Raw genomic sequence first — 16263 nt, 5'->3', positions numbered from 1 at the left:
ACAAAATTGTGGGACTTCTTTAGATGTTCTGGATATCAATCCTTTGTCAAATAATGCATTTTGAAAATATTTTCTCCCTGTCTGTGGTTTATCCTTTCACTATTTATTTATTTATTTATTTATTTATTTATTTATTTATGTTAGTCACCATACATACATCATTAGTTTTTGATGTCGTGTTCCATGATTCATTGTTTGCTTATAACACCCAGTGCTCCATGCGATACGTGCCCTTCTTAATACCCTTCACCGGGCTAGCCCATTCCCCACCCTCTCCCCTCTGAAGCCCTCAGTTTGTTTCCCAGAGTCCATAGTCTCTTGTGGTTCATCTCCCCCTCTGTTTACCAGCCCTTCAGTTTTCCCTTCCTTCTCCTAACGATCTCCCCATTATTCCTTATGTTCCACAGATAAGTGAAACCATAAGATAATTGTCTTTCTCTGCTTGACTTATTTCACTTAGCATTATCTCCTCCAGTTCCATCCATGTCGATGCATAGTGGTGGGTAATCATCTTTTCTGATGGCTGAGTAATATTCCATCATATATATGGACCACATCTTCTTTATCCATTCATCTGTTGAAGGGCATCTCGGCTCCTTCCACAGTTTCACTTTAAAAAAAAAAGATTTATTTATTTGAGAGAGAGAGAGAGAAAAAATGAGCAGGGGTAGGGGCAGTGGGAGAGGGAAAGGGAGAGAAGCAGACTCCCGCTGAGCATGGACCCAATGCAGGGCTCATCTCACAACCCTGAGATCATACCTGAGCTGAAATCAAGAGTCAGACGAGGGCCGCCTGGGTGGCTCAGTCGGTGAAGCGTCTGCTTTCGGCTCAGGTCATGATCCCAGGGTCCTGGGATGGAGCCCATATTGCACTCCTTGCTCAGTGGAAAGCCTTCTTCTCTCCCTCTGCCTGCTGCTCCCCCTGCTTGTGCTCTTTCTCTCTGTGTCAAATAAATCAATAAAATCTTTAAAAAAAAAAAAGACGCTTAACTGACTGAGCCACTCAGGCGCCCCTATCCTTTCTCTTTTGCATTATACTTTTATATCTATTATTTTATGTCATTTATTCTTTCAGTAAATATTTACTAAGAACCTACTATGTGCCAGGTACTGCTCGAGGTACGAAAAGCACAGGAGGGAATGCAACAGACACAGCGCCTGCCTTCAGGGACTTCCCATACTCCGGATTATGCGATAGACAGCGGACAACACTAAATTAACCTGCTGGATATTCTACGTGTCCTCCAGTCCATTTGCCCTCCTTCCCTGACCCGCTCTGTGTCCCAGGAAGTTGACTATGTGAACTTCATCAGCTGGACTCTGCCACGACTGGCTTCCGGCCGACTTGGCCTATGAGAAGCCCTGCTAGGCACCTGGACAGTGTGAGGACAGAGAAAGCCAGGTGTTCACTGGCCAGGGCTGGGCTCCAGCTTCCCCTGGGTTTCAGGAACACTGTTCTCCTTTCCTGCCCTTTCAAGCCTAGGAATGGTGACAGCAGCCCTCTGACGCTAGTCCTGGGGGTAGCTCAGCAGCGTTATTGGTTTACTGAACCCTCCCTGCATCTCTGTAAACGGTCCCTTCATTAAGGTCTCTTCAAAATTCCACCTGCGTGTGCTTTATGCACCCTGCCTCCCCAGAGGCCCTGCTCAGGGCCCTGGCAGACTCAACAAGTAGATATGTATTCTTAGGAAGTGTTAAATGGGGGCGTCCACATGGCTCCATCGGTGAGGCGTCTGCCTTTAGCTCGGGGCTGTGATCCCAGGGTCCTGAGTTCGAGCCCCGCATTGGGCTCCTTGCTCAGCGGGGAGCCTACTTCTCCCTTTCCCTCTTCCTGCCACTCCCCCTGCTTGTGCTCTCTCCCTCTCAGTCAAATAAATAAATAAATAATCTTAAAAGAAAAAGGAAGTGCTAAATGCTATGAAGAAAACAAGGCAGGATGCAGGGGTATGGAGGGAGGGGATGCTGTTTTGGATAGTCAGGGAAGGCTGCCCGAGATGACTTTTAAGGAGAGAAAAGAAGAAAGCGAAGAGGGCAGCCATGTAATGGTCGACTATGTATTTATCCTGGCAAAGTGTCCAAGCAGAGGTGACAACAGCAGGTGCAAAGGCCCTGTGGTGGAATAATGCTTGGCGTATTTGAGGAACGTCGAGGAGGCTGGTGTGGTTAGAGAGAATTGGCGAGTAGAGACACTGGAGAGAGTGGCAGGGCAGGGTTATCGTACTCATTGGCCAAAGGGGGAAACCTGGGACCTAGGGAAAGGCAGGGCTGGCTTAAGGTCCCACACTGAGGCCATCTTCACTCAATCCCCATGGCTTCCTTCTAGCATGTGCTGCATTTCTGGAGGACAGGAGGAGGGCTGGAACCCTACCACGTACCCCAGAGAGAGCGCACAGCCTCCTCGGGAAACCTGTCAGGTGGTTATGGTGCTGGACCCTGGGGCCACTGCCCCCCCACCCCAGCAGATCAGCCTCATCTCTGATCTGATTCAAGGGCTTCAGTCTGTCCTCACAGCAGCAGCCAGAGGGTTCTGTTACAACCCGAGTCAGCCCTCAGCCTTCCTCTGCTCCGATCTCTGCTGGGGTTCCATCTCTCAGAGAAAAAGCCAAAGTCCTTTTTGTGGCCTGCAAGACCATACAGGACCAGGCCCTTTTCACCTCTCTGACTTCACCACTGGCCCCCTTGCTCATTCTGCTCCCACTGCACTCGTCTCCTCACTGTTCCACCTCAGGGCCTTTGCACAGGCTTTTCGTTTGGATCACTCTTCTTCCAGCCACAACTCCTTCTGGGGTCACAATGATTTGTGTATGGATCCTCCCAGGGTCACGCAGTCTGGGGTGTGGACCCTCCTGGGAGCAAACAGATGAGGGTGTAGACACTCATGGGGTCACCAGATTTGGGGGTAAGCAATCCTGGAGACATACCAATTGGGGGTGGCCCTCCTGGGATCACGGAAACGAGTGTTGGACACTCCTGGGGTCACACAGTAGGATGTGGAGGCTTTAGGGGTCACACAGCCTGGGATGTGGATGTGGTTGAGGTCACACAGAAGGAGGTATTGCAGACCGAGCTGTGTTTTCGTAGAGTCCTATGGATGGTGTGTGGACACTTTTGGTGTCACACAGGCTGGTGTGTGGACAACACTGGGGTCAGTGGGGTCAAGACTGGAGTTTGGACACCTCTTGGATCACCTTGTTTGGGATACGGACACCCCCAGGGCCACACGGACTATGATCTGGTATCTTCTGGTTTTGCACAGGCTCCACTTTGGACACCCTCAGTCACAAAGTCTGGGGTCTGGACACGCCTGGGGGACAGACGAGGCCAAGGCCAGTGCTAAAGATGCACAAACTGGGAAGTAGGCGCTACTGTGGTCAAAGCTGCGGCATGGATACCACTGGATTGTCGTGGGCTCAGCCACGGACACCTGTGTGGCCGAGCAGCTTGTGGTGTGGACTCTGCTGGGATTGTACTAACTGGAGGAGAGATGCCTCTCGAGACACAGAGACGGGGGTGGGCGCCCTGGTCACACAGACTCTGGCGTGGGTCCTCCCCTGGGCACACTGGATGGGAGATGGTCTCCCCTGTGGTCGCAGATACTGGGGTGTGGAGAATTCTTCGGTCACACAGACTGAGCTGTTGGCACTTCTGGACTCACACGGACTGGGGGGTAGACAGTTCTGGGGTTACATGGGCTGGGCCGTGGAGGTTTCTTGTAGTCAGACGCTGCGGTGTGGACGCAGCCAGGACTCACCTGGGGTCATAGACAAGGAAGAGAACTTTTGTACTGGAGTGTAGACACTCTGTTGCTCACATTGTCTGGGGTGTAGACACTCGTGGAATCCTACTGACCGGAGTTTGGCTACTCCTGGGAAATGGGACTGGGAAATGGACACTCCCATGGCCACGCAGGCAATGTAGTGAATGAACTTGAGGCCACAGAGACAGAGGTGTGGAAACTCCCTCCGAGTTGCAGACTGGAGAGTGACTCCCTGGTGGTCAGAGCTCGGGGCGTGGAGACTTCTTTGATCATACAGCCTAGGATGTAAAAACCCCAGGAATCACACAGCTAAGGGTATGCCACCCTGGGGACATGAAGACTGGGTGGTGGCTTCTCTTGTGGTCACACACAAAGTTGATCATCCTGGGGTTACACAGACAAGCTTTTGTGTGGAGACTTCTGGAAAAATGGGCTGGCTGTGGGCCCTCCTGGGATTACACAGACTGGGGTGTGGACACTTCTGGCATTTCAAATTCTGAGGAATGATCGCTCCTACGGGACATTGAGTGGGGAGGTGGAAAGCCCATGGTGACAGACTGGGGTGTGAACAACTCCGCAGTAACACAGATGAGGGGTGTGCTCCCGAGGACACACGTGGGGGTCTGGAGATTCCTGGGGTCACACAGAGAGGGGGGACACTCCTGTGGTGACAAAGGCTGACATACGGCCATTGGTGAGGTCGCTGGAGTGTGGGCGCTGCCTCAGGCTAATATACTCGGTGGGGGGCACTTCCTGTGGTCAAATAGACTGGAGTTTTCACAACTCTGTGGTGACAAGCTTTGCGATCTGGACACTCAGAGGCTCACAGACTGTTTTTGACTACAGCAGGTTTCACACAGACTGGAGTGCATTTACTCCTGTGGTCACAAGAACTGTGTTATAGACGCCCCTGGGGTGACAACGACTGAGGTGTGGTAACCCCTGAGGTCACACAGACTGGGGAAGGGACGCCCATTGTTGTCACACCAGCTAAGGAACTGACAAACTAGTGGTCAAACTGACTGGGGCGTGTACACTTTTGAGACAACACAGACTGGGTTATGGAAAGCCTCGGGTCACGGCCTGGAAAAATAAACTGTCAGCACAGACTGGGGTGGAAATACCCAGACTAAGGTAAATGGTCACCTGGGGATACATGGTATGGGGTACACATGCCTCTGCGGACACATTGACTTTGGTATGGAGAATTCCGGGATCACCTAGAAGGGTATGATGCTCCTGGAGTTGTAAGGCTGGGGTATCCCCACTCGGGGCCAGACAGGGTGTTCCCAAAGTCAGAGACTGAGCCTGGGTTAGGCTGGTCCTTCCTGGGCCACACATTCAGGGGTGTGGCCATCGCTGGGTCACACAGTCTGGGGATTGGGCCCCTGCTCCCATCACAGGGCCTGCGTGGGTGTATGTCGGATGTCACACAGATCGGGGCAGACACACTGAGGGACATGGAGCCTGAGATGCGGAGACTCGCTTGGTCCCAAAGGCTGATGTGTTTATACTCCTGGAGATTTAGTGGTATATTCCTGGGGCCTCAGACTCTAGTGTGGACATCTTGAATCTGCATGGTAATGGGTGTGGACACCCCCGTGGTCACATAGGCTTTTGTGCGGATACTTCTGTCATACATTTCTGGGGTCGCACTGCTTGGGCGAGAAGACTCCTGGTTTAACATTCTGTAGTGTGCCCCCCTCCCCCCACCAACATCCCTCATTGTAGACTCAATACGGACACTCCTAGGTTCACATAGTCAGGTACAGAAACATCTAGGGTTACCAACTGGGATGTGGGTGGTCCTCAAGTCACTGAACTGAGGTGTAGACAGAGAGTGTGTTTCTAAAGATCCAGGAGGGGCACCTGGGTGGCTCAGTCGGTGAAGCGTCTGCCTTTGGCTCAGGTCATAACCCCAGGGTCCTGGGATCGAGTCCCACATTGTGCTCCCTGCTCGGTGGGGAGTCTGCTTCTCCCTCTGCCTCTGCCCCTCCCCTCTGCTTGTGTTAAGTGAATAAATAAAACCTTTAATAACAGAAAAGGTACAAACTTCGAGTTATAAATAAATCCAGGGTTGTAATGTACTGCATTGTGACTATGGTTATCAATATTGTATATTTGAAAGGCTCCAAGAGAGTAGATCTTGGGGCATCCAGGTGGCTCAGTTGGTTGGGTGTCTGTCTTTGGCTCGGGTCGTGGTCTCGGGGTCCTGGGATTGAGCCCTGCATCAGGTTCCCTGCTCAGCGGTGAGTCCGCCTCTCCCTTTCCCTCTGCCCCTCCCCACCCCGACACTCTCGCTCTCTCAAATGGATAAAATCTTTAAAAGTCTTAATGAGAACATATATTACTATATATATTAAAAGGAAACAACACAGGGATACAGTAATATATGGACTTTTTTATTAGTACATCAAATTATAAGATCCTCTATAATTCAAAGTAGTGACAAATGTGAACATTATTTCAAGATGTCTGCAAAAACCGTAATGGGACATAAAAAGTAACGGATTTGTATTGGTGGAAGGCTAACGAGCACTGCTCTTAACTACCGTGATTTGTTGCCAGCATTCGTATTGGGGAATAAAGCTAAATTTCAGTTCTACTCGTGAAATTTCAGTTCTATTAGTGAAAATAAAGATGTAATATTTTCCTCCATCAGGTTTGCAGATACCCCTGATTTCTATCCAGGTTAAGAACCCCTGTTTGGGGGGTCAATTCTAGACAAAATCAGGACACCTTTGGAAAGACTGAGAGGAGGCAAGGCCTGGCTCAAGAACGCGCCCTGGGGAGCAGGCAGGCATCCTGCGGCTTGCTCTCCTTGCTGTGTTCCTGGTGGTTGCTGCGGGTCCCCGCTCCGGGCGGGGATGTTCAGGACCCGTTGATGAGATTCTTGAAAACCAGTTCATCAACGCAGGCTCTCGCTTTCCTGACAGCAAACGGCTTCCGAGATGTATCAGACTGCCAGCTACCTAAAGTCAAGGACAAAGTTTTAAAAACACATTTTCCCACTTTCTTCTACTGTAATCATTGTTCACTCAGGTACTAACATTTTTTTTTAAAGATTTTATTTCACAGAGAGAGAGAGCACAAGCAGGAGAGCTGGCAGAGGGAGAGGGAGAAGCAGGCTCCCTACTGAGCAGGGAGCCCGATGCAGGGCTCGATCCCAGGACCCCGGGATCATGACCCGAGCTGAAGGCAGACGCTTCTCCGACTGAGCCACCCAGGCGCCCTGGTACTAACATTTTTGTGACTTTTCCCCCCTACTTCTATTGTGAACCGTAACATACAGAAAAATACACAACCCCTACGTATGTTTTATGTACATTCAGTTTAAGGAGTGACACGAAGATGTTACTTTTTTATAACTGTAGGACGTTCATTCTCCTTGCTGTGTAATTCTCCACCGTGAATACACCAGGATTTAACGACCCATTCTGCAGTCAGTGGATGCTTGGGCTCTATCTAGTTTGGGGGTACAAACAGTGCTGGCGAGGAATTCTAGTACCTTTTTTCTTAGGAGTGGAACTGGCATACATGCAGCTTTAGACAATACCTAACAATGTCCCACAGGGGCCACACCATTTTCTGTTGCCATCCGTGTAGCGGAGGGTTCCTATTGTTGCACACCCTTCCAGACACTTAGTAACGCCAATCATCTCAGTGTTAGCTGGCATTTCCCTGAGAAGCAGCTTTTCATGTGCTTGTTAGTCATTCTCCTATTTTCCTTTCCCTACTGATTTATAGGAGCTTTTTAGTATCAAGGATACTATATATAGGGGCTGTAAATAATTTTTCCCACCGTGATTCACCATTTCATTTTTTAAAAGGGATCTTTCTTCCTTCTTTTTTTAATGGAAGACTTGGTCTAAAAAACCTGCTAAGCCATTGTCAAAAAGGGACTTTCTCTGACATGACTTCCTGAGGATGACAAGTCCTCCAGCACAGATAGGTTCAGCCCACTCTGCTAGAGGCAAACGGGCCCCTCACGGCTCCCTCACAAACCAGGCATGGTTCTGCCCAGGGTCTTTGTGTTCGCTATTCCGTCTCTGCGGAACGCCGTTCCCCTAGATGAACACGCACACGCCTTCCCTGAGCTCCTTCAGGTCTTTGCTCAAACATTACCTCAGTGAGCCCTTCCTTGACGACTCTTCTAAAAACTGCAAACTGCCACCCCTGGAATTCCTGATTCTCTTTACCCTACTTTATTAAAAAAAATTTTTTCTTATCCCTTATTACCTTTACATATACATATATATATAACATACCTGTGTATATACACGATATGTCATAATTCAAGCTATATATTGTGACACACAAGCTATAAATGTGTATGTGTATGTCTGTGTATATACAGCGTGTCTCTGTGTTCTGTGTATAGAAACTCCTGCATCCATAAGCTGCTTCTGTTTATTACCTCTTTCTCAACCTAGAAAGGGCCAGGATATTTGCTTGTTTTGTTCCCTGCTCTATCTCCCAACCTAGAACAGAGCCCAGCACATGCTTAATAAACATTTACTGAATGCCTCAACACGTAAAATGCTTAAAGCAGGTCCCGGCACGTGACATCAGGTACTTAGTAATGGCTGGCTGATGGAAATCTGATGTGAAAATTTCGAAGGCGAAATTTTTCTGAGCTTTTTCTTAAAGGTACCCTTTAATCAAACTGTTAGATAAAAAGGCAAATTTACCTGAATGTATTAAGGTGAACAATTCATTTCATTGTCTTCCGCCTACCCAAGAAAAAGAAAAATGACTCAGATACTTGCCTAAGCTTTTCCACTCATTATCCTTGGTCTTGCCCACTGATTTTTTACAGCTACTGGGAGGCAGAGAGGAGTGTTTTGGCCCCAGAGACCACGTGATTTGGGGGAAGAGGGTGCACTAAGAGGGGGTCATGTGGGCTCTGAGAAAGGGCACTGATGGCCCTGGGCCACATGTTTCCAGACCTCAGAGGCCAGTAGGGTGTGGCGCTGTGGAGCAGCCAGGGGTTGGGACAACGTGTCCACTGTGCTGATGGGGCAGTCCTGCGGACGGATCTCCTTGGCCAGCCGCCCTTTCTTCTTCAACGTGCAGGCCTCCTGGTACGGTGGCGAGATGGGGGGCTGCGTGGGTGGAGTATACTTGTACTCTGAGCCGTCCTCTAGCTGCAGGGACACAGGGTGGGAGGACAGTGAGGACCTGGGAACCTAGGACAGCGTCCCTCTCCGCGCATACTGTTGGTTGGGCACTCACATCTAGTGGGTAACTGCGGTCCGAATCATAGGAGCTCAGGTCCCCACAGGTCACAAATGGCACAATGATGCGAGTGGGACCATCCAATTGGTTGAAATCTGGATCTGACAAGCAGGGAGAAATAAGACAGGACAGGGCCGGGATGCCTGGGACCAGTCGGGACTCCTGCATAGAGCAAGGGTACGGAGTCCTCCCCATGTATCTACCAGCTCCTCCACAAGAAATCCTTTATTTGGTTCAGATCAGCTCCTCAGGGAGGCCCTCCATGATCACCTGTTCTAGTACATTCCCCTCCCCTGCTTTTCTCACGCAGCACCTTATGTTCACCTGCCATTCTACCATATGCTGCCTGAACCCTGTCTCACTCAAGGGTGCTCACCTTAAGAATAGGCTCTGTGCCTTTTCCCACTAGGGCCCAGGCTAAAGACTCTCTCGGGGCAAAATTCCCATGCAGGGGTGGAGTATCCCCCTGGGGGCTTGACCGAGTCTTCCCAGGCTAGCATCTTAGGTGGGTGGAATCTCCCCTGGGGCAGGACTTGGGATGAGAATAACCATTAGAGGACGGGGACAAAGATCCTCCCATTAGAGGACAGGGACAAAGATCCTCCTGGGCGAAACATCCGTACAGGGGTGGAACTTCCACCAGAGGGTGGGGCTAAGGGTCATCTTGGGACAGAAGTTCCACAGAGGGTAAGTTTCCACCAAAGGGTGGGGCCGAAGGCCCTCCTGAGACATAAATCCCAGAAGGGGGCACAGTCTCCCCTGCAGGGGCCCAGGGCTCTGGCTCTCACCGTAAGAGTGGTCCAGCAGGGGTTTGGTCAGGTCCGGAAGGAAGCCTTCAGGGGGGTCATAACCCTGACAGACAGCGAAGGCCTCTGTGGGTGGAAGGTGGAGTGAGGGGCAACTGTGACCTCCGCCCCGCCCCCGCACAGGATGCGTCCCCGAGACCCGCATCGGCCGGCCTGGCCCTTCCGCCCCACTGACCTATGCTGGAGTTGCGGCTGCTCCTGGGCTTGGCACACAGCACGCTGGAGAAGAAGACACGCAGCTGGCTGTAGATCAGGGTGACATCCCGGCCTCGGAAGATCTGTAGGGCGAGCAGACAGCAATGCAGGCACGAGGGCGGCCCTGGACGACCCCTCTTCACCCCTCGCCAGGTTCTCCAAGGCTTACCTTGGCTACAAAGCAGCCTCCTGGCTTCAAGACGTGTGTAGCAATGTTGAGAGCCTGTGGGCAGGACAAATGGCTAAGGCTGAGGTGGAGACAGGCACGAGGGGTCCAAACTGAGGCAGGGGCAGCCAAGGTTACTCACGGCTAGGAGGAGCTGGGCCTGCATATACTCATCAACATCGTGGAGGCCAGTTACTGCGGCAAGAGGAACAGCGTTAGGGGGGCCATTCGGTTCTGGCTGTCTCCTTGTCCCAGACAGGTCGGGAGGCCACAGACATTCCCCAGGCTCTCTTACTTCTAAGGTTCTGCGTGCAAATTACTCTCTGCCAACTGGATGCGTGTTCTGGGCTCCTAACCCTTAGGAACTCATTTTAATTTTCAAAACAACCTTATACACAAGTATCATTATTATAATTTCTTATCTCCAACCCAGACTGCTCTTCTGAGCGCCTGACTCACAGATTAGACTCTGACATCTCAGACTCAACATGTCCAAGACCAGACTCCTGACCATCCCGCTCAAACCTCTCCCCTTACACCACCTTCTCCATGCTATCTGATCCTTCCAGTTGTTCCAGCCAAAACACCCTCCGTTCTCTCCTCACACCCATGCTCGAGCACTAGCAAGTCCCGTCGGCTGTACTTGCAGAAGATCTCCTGGATCAATCCTCTCTCATCTCCGCCACCGCCACCCCATCACCACTGGCCTAGGCTACTGCCGTGGCCTCCTCCTCCCACCCTCGCCCCTCACACAGCTCACAGCAGCCAGAGGGGTCCGGTCACAAGCTCAGTCAGGCATGGCCCTCCTCTGCTCACAACCCACTCACGGTTTTCTCTGAGCTCTCATCTCAGGGAAAAAGCCACAGTGCTCACAGTGGCCCACAAGGACCCACACAAGGATCTGCGCCCCCCCACACCTCTCTAACCTCCCCTCCTACCACTCTCCCCCACTCACTGTGGTCCAACCACACAGATATCCTCGCGGTTCCTCACACATGCCACATATCCTCCCACCTCAGGGCCTTTGCACTGGCTGGTCCCTTTGCCTCCACTGTTTGTTCTCCAGATATGCCCCTGGCCTCTTTTAGGTCTTTGTGCTGAGGTCATGGGGGCCTTCCTTTCCACTTTACTCAAAATTCCAATGGGTACTCCCTGTCTCCTTCTCCTTTCTACTGATTTCCCTCATGGTACCTATCATCTCTTCACATGCTATGTCACTCCATCATTTGTTTCTTTTCCCTCTGCTCCCACTAGAACATCAGGTCTGAGGTCAGATTAGTAGAATTTTATTCACAAATGTTTTCCCCACTTGAAGAACAGTGCTCGACACACAAATGCTCCATAAATGTGCACCAAGTGAACAGTTGACCTAAAAGTATGAATGAAAAGCACCACAGAAACGGACAGTTGCAGATGAGAGATGAGTAAAGGGAAGGGTAGATAACAGCCCAAACCAAAATGGTGGGGTATGGAGACAGAGGAGACAGAGGCAGAGGCCAGGAAACAGGGGTAGGGAGAAACTGCTAGATGTGGGGGACAGCTGAGAGCAGAGGGGAGGCAGGGAGTAGCTGAAGTGGTGAAAGAAGCCAACAGAGGGCGCTGGGTGGCTCAGTCGGTTCAGTGTCCGACTCTTGATTTCGGCTCAGGTCATGATCTCAGGGTCATGAGATCGAGCCCCACGTCCCGTGCTGGGTGTGGTGCCTGTTTAAGATTTTCCCTTTCCCTCTGCCCCCACCTCTCTAAAAAAGAAAGAAAGAAAGAAAGAAAGAAGCCAACAGATGTAGGAGCCACAGAGAAGGACACACGCAGGGCTCCCGCCTGGCCTCCCGACCCCTGCTGTTTACCATCAGGAGCCCCGTCGCACACCACTAGGTCCGCTGGGCAGCCCTCAAAGTGCTGGATGATCTCCTTGGCAGTGGACAGCTGTGGAAGAGAGGGAAGATGAGTGGTCCCAGGCGCCCCGTCCGCAGCCCTCTAACCCCACCTGCCCATGGCCTTAGCCAGCAATCCTGGGTCAGCCAAACCCTCAGGCTTTGCCAGTCTAAGACTGGGCTCATCTCTGGGGACCCAGTCCCATGAATTTTGGCTCTCTGAGATGACGACCAGCTGGCTCTGTTTCTCCACTGTTACATTCTCTCAGATTCTGTTACTCTCTCTCTTTCTCTTCCACTTTCCGTAGCTGCCAGGTTTGGAGGGGCTCTCGCCCAGGATACACCCCAACACCCCCAGCCGCACTCTTACCTGGGTGATGTCCCCTTGGATCTGTAACACACCTGGTAACGGAGCCATAGCCTGAAGGTCCACAGCCACCACATGGCCAGAACCCTGGCCCCTGTGGACAACATGGCCCATGTCAGCCCAGTTGTCACTCCTGGCTCATCCCTGACCTGGCCTGCCCTCCCGGCTGCCCCATCTGGGACCCCACACTCACCCAATTTTCTGGCTCAGCACCTGGCTCCAGCTGCCTGGGGCTGCACACAGGTCAACTGCCCGTGTCACGCCTGAGAACACACAGGAAGGTGTCATGGTCAGTTGCACCCACCTCTCCAACCCTGAGCCCTGCCAAGTTCACCCCTCTCCCTTGGGGGAGCACCCACATCTACCTATGCCCAACTCCTTTCAAGTTACCTGCCCCAAAGACCCTCCAAGTCAGCCCACCTACCACAGGAAGCTCTGCCGAAACGGCCCACTTGTCTATCCCCTTTGCCCACCCCATCCCCTAGTGACTCGACCGCCAGGTGGGGACCTTGGAAGAGGTGGAATTCCTCGTCGAGTTGCAGCAGCTTGAAGGCACTGCGGGCACGCCAGCCATTCTCCTTGGCCAGGCGGTAGTAGACATCCCGCTTGTCCTTTGATGTCCGTCCCATCTCACACGCTGTTTGCCCAGGGACCTGCCAACAGTAAGCTGATGCTGCCCTGTATCAGGTGGGTGAGTGGGCTTCCACCTACGTCTGCAGGGCAGCGAGAACCACACAAAACCCCCAGCACCCCCATGACAGCGCACTCAGCAGATGGGGAAAGTGGAGCCCAGTCCCTGACCCCACTGACCTCACAGACCTGAGGGACTCCATCACTGAGCTGTAAGGCTTCACTGCTCACCCCACAGAACCCGCCCTGCTCACTCCACAGACTCCCCCACTCACCCCCACAGATCCCCAAACCCAACACTTATAGATGACCCATTACTGACCCTGTGGACCTCCCACTGTTGCCACCCATACTCCACACATCAAGCCCTGTGACACTCACCCACCTCACCCCCATTCACATCTCACTGACCATCTCCCCGCTCTCTCCATGGCCCCTAAATTCATACACCCCCATCAGCCTTGCTCTCACCCCCTTAATCCTAATACTAGCTCATGGTACTCCTCGCCCCCTTAATCGCTCCCCACCCCATTCCCCATTAATAAATGATTAGGCCCCCACTAACTCCTTTATTACTACAGCCTTACCAACCTCCATTTAATGCGTAGAGGATCATGGCCTATTAGCTCCCCATTAAGCTCTCAATTACTATGATTTATCAGCTCCCATTAACTCAACCCTCCAACTGATCCCTCACTGATCTCACCATTAGCCCCCTTCATTACCACACGTTAATCCCTGATCACACATCAGTTCCCCATTCTCCCTCAATGCCCACCTTGCCCTCTCAATAATCACTTGGTGATCACACCCCAGCAGCTTATTATTACCCTCTCTTTGCTCACTCTGTTCCTATTAACTCCTCAATTATCACGCCATGACCCCCCAACCCTTTGACGACAACACACTTCTCATTCACTTTTTTTCGATCACTCTCCCCCTTAGTTCCTTGATCACGACTCCCACTGGCCTCTATTATTCCCTCCATAGCTTCACCATTATCCTTTGGTTTACTATTGTCCCACCGCTCTTCGTTAACTTGTTCAATATCATACCTCAACAGTCCCCCAGGGATCACACCCCCATCCGCCTCCCATTACCTTCTTTCTAGTTGCCCATTCTACCACCCCTTCATTCATCAGTGAACACACCCCCGGCCCCCACCAACACGTTGACTAAACACTCCTATTAGCCCCCCTCGATTCGCCGAATAGCACGCCCATCAGACCTCCAGTACTTTCATGCGACCCAGCCCCTGTCCCATTAACAGCCCTCTGGCCATGCTCCCAATCTCGCATCATTACCTCAAAGCCCATGTCCCCACTGGGACCACCAGACCCCATTCAAGGAGGCTCCGCCGATATCTGGACCCATGCACCCCCCTCCCAGTCCAGCCCACACAGCGGTTCCCTTCCACAGACAAACCTTGGGTCTGAGCCCAGGCGGCACCAGCCACCCAGACTACGCGGCTGCAGCACGGAAGGCGAACTTCCCTCCTTCCCTCGCCGGCGGGACAGCGCGGGTGTGCCTCAACCGTCTCGGCCTGGACCCCCGTCCTCCGCGCCCCACAGCCTACCTTAGCTTTCAGAGTGGGCAGAAGGGAGACGAGGAGACCGGTCCGTGAGCAGCCCGAGCCTCGGCGAGAGCGCAGACCCGCCAGAAATCGTAAGGCTTCAGCGTGTGTTCTCAGTCAGTCCGAAAGCCTGTCGCGCATGCCTACGGGCTCCCGCAGCGTGGCGAGCCTGTCATCGTGGACCGCGAAGGCTCCAGCACGGCGCGGACCCGACCTGAACGTACAACGTGAGTCCCCGTCATCTTGTGTCGACGTAGTCGACCTCGCGGACTGCCGTTCCCAGCATGCAACGGGGCCGACCGAGCTGCTGAAGTCGCGCGCCGCGCGGCTGAAATGTCGCGAGGCGTGAGAACTGTTCTTTTGTTCCGAGACTAAGATCGATTTACTCCCCGCCCCTCCTTTTTTGGACGGGCGTGTTCACTGGGGACATTTCCCAAGACGGAACGGGCCGGCGGAACCCATTCATTTTACGCGTGCCGCGAAGTGAAATTACAGCTACGGTCGGGAACGTGAGAGTTAGGAAAGTGCGTTAATGAAGTGCGCTAGCGCACGGAAGCCGGTCCGTGGCAAAATTCGCATCCACTTCTGCTACCTGGTAGCGTTGTTTGAGTTGTACCCTTTCAGAACTTCAGTTTCTCCCTCTGTAAAATGGGGATAATAAGTAGTACAGCTTCACAGAGTTCTTGGGAGGATTTAAATAGGTGTAGTTCAGCACAGTGTCAGTCCTTTTGTAATTCTGTGTTCTTCAAACATTTTTAACTTCGACCCCCTGGAAAAGACTGCATCGCGACCCGGTGCACAAGTAAATACAGTAATGGAAACATTCATTAAAGCGTTTACCGTGCCAAGCACCCATGCTAAGTGCCCTGGTAAATGGCTAACAACCGGTTCTTTGGGCGGGGGGTAAGGGACGTGGGGAGGAAACGCTGAGTTCTCACATTTGCCGATTTTCCATGGTTTCCATACCTTCATCTTGTCAGATTTTAAATTACCCACGTGTAGTCACGGAAAACCGAGTTCGGAAGAGATGCAGTAGTGCACCATTATGTAGCGTTTCTACTATACCGTTCAAATAGGGGTAAATGACCTTAAGAGCACAGAGAATAGCGAAATGTAGTACAATAATCAGGAAGTGACGAGTTTGGAGTATCACCTTTTAAATAGTCTAATTTATTGAATTGTAAGTTTATATTATTTCATTTTAAATAATAGCTGTTTAATGACTGGTTCACGAAATTCCTGAAAATTGAACAAGCAGTCTGCCAACCTGTGTGAGGCTCCACTGCACTGCTGGATTCTTTCCCTGAACTCATTTTAATCCCAATAACAACCATATGAAGTAGTTACTGTATCCCCAGTTTATAGGTATATAGGGAGGCTATATATTCCATTAGCTGCTTAGTATGTATGTGATTATGTAGAAATGTAGTGATGTATAATATTCACTAGTGTGTATAGGTTATATATTAGTAAGAAATGAAATAAATATAAATATACTGTTACATGTAAATATAAGAAAAATATAATATATTTATGCATTTTGTATAGTGTATATATAAAATACACATATCTTATGCATATAATATTTAAGTGTATGTACTGATATATATAAATATACTGGTATCGATATGCATTTACTTACTACAGTAACTGTGCTAAAT

At 51.3% G+C, this 16263-nt stretch overlaps 1 protein-coding gene across 8 annotated transcripts; it reads right to left on the bottom strand.

The window, feature by feature from the left end:
• Positions 1–6137: 6137 nt before the first annotated feature.
• FTSJ1 (FtsJ RNA 2'-O-methyltransferase 1) lies at positions 6138–14887 on the bottom strand. 8 transcript variants are annotated; one of them, XM_019798096.2, is made up of 13 exons: positions 14606–14887; positions 12908–13077; positions 12593–12662; positions 12403–12493; positions 12006–12084; positions 10304–10356; positions 10165–10218; positions 9976–10078; positions 9783–9866; positions 8992–9095; positions 8706–8903; positions 8448–8489; positions 6138–6728 (listed from the first exon to the last, which is right to left on the bottom strand). In XM_019798096.2, the coding sequence occupies exons 2-12, from the start codon at positions 13026–13028 to the stop codon at positions 8457–8459; spliced, it is 990 nt and encodes a 329-aa protein (XP_019653655.2). In that variant the 5' UTR covers positions 13029–13077; positions 14606–14887; the 3' UTR covers positions 6138–6728; positions 8448–8456. The 8 variants fall into 8 exon arrangements, with proteins under 8 accessions (XP_019653655.2, XP_019653654.2, XP_002917816.1 ...); XM_019798095.2 differs by having other exon boundaries at positions 12908–13066; XM_002917770.4 differs by having other exon boundaries at positions 12908–13052.
• Positions 14888–16263: the final 1376 nt, after the last annotated feature.

This window comes from Ailuropoda melanoleuca, chromosome X (assembly GCF_002007445.2).
Source record: "Ailuropoda melanoleuca isolate Jingjing chromosome X, ASM200744v2, whole genome shotgun sequence".
In the NCBI taxonomy this organism is placed as follows: domain Eukaryota; kingdom Metazoa; phylum Chordata; class Mammalia; order Carnivora; family Ursidae; genus Ailuropoda; species Ailuropoda melanoleuca.
This window is presented reverse-complemented; position numbering and strand designations above follow the sequence as displayed.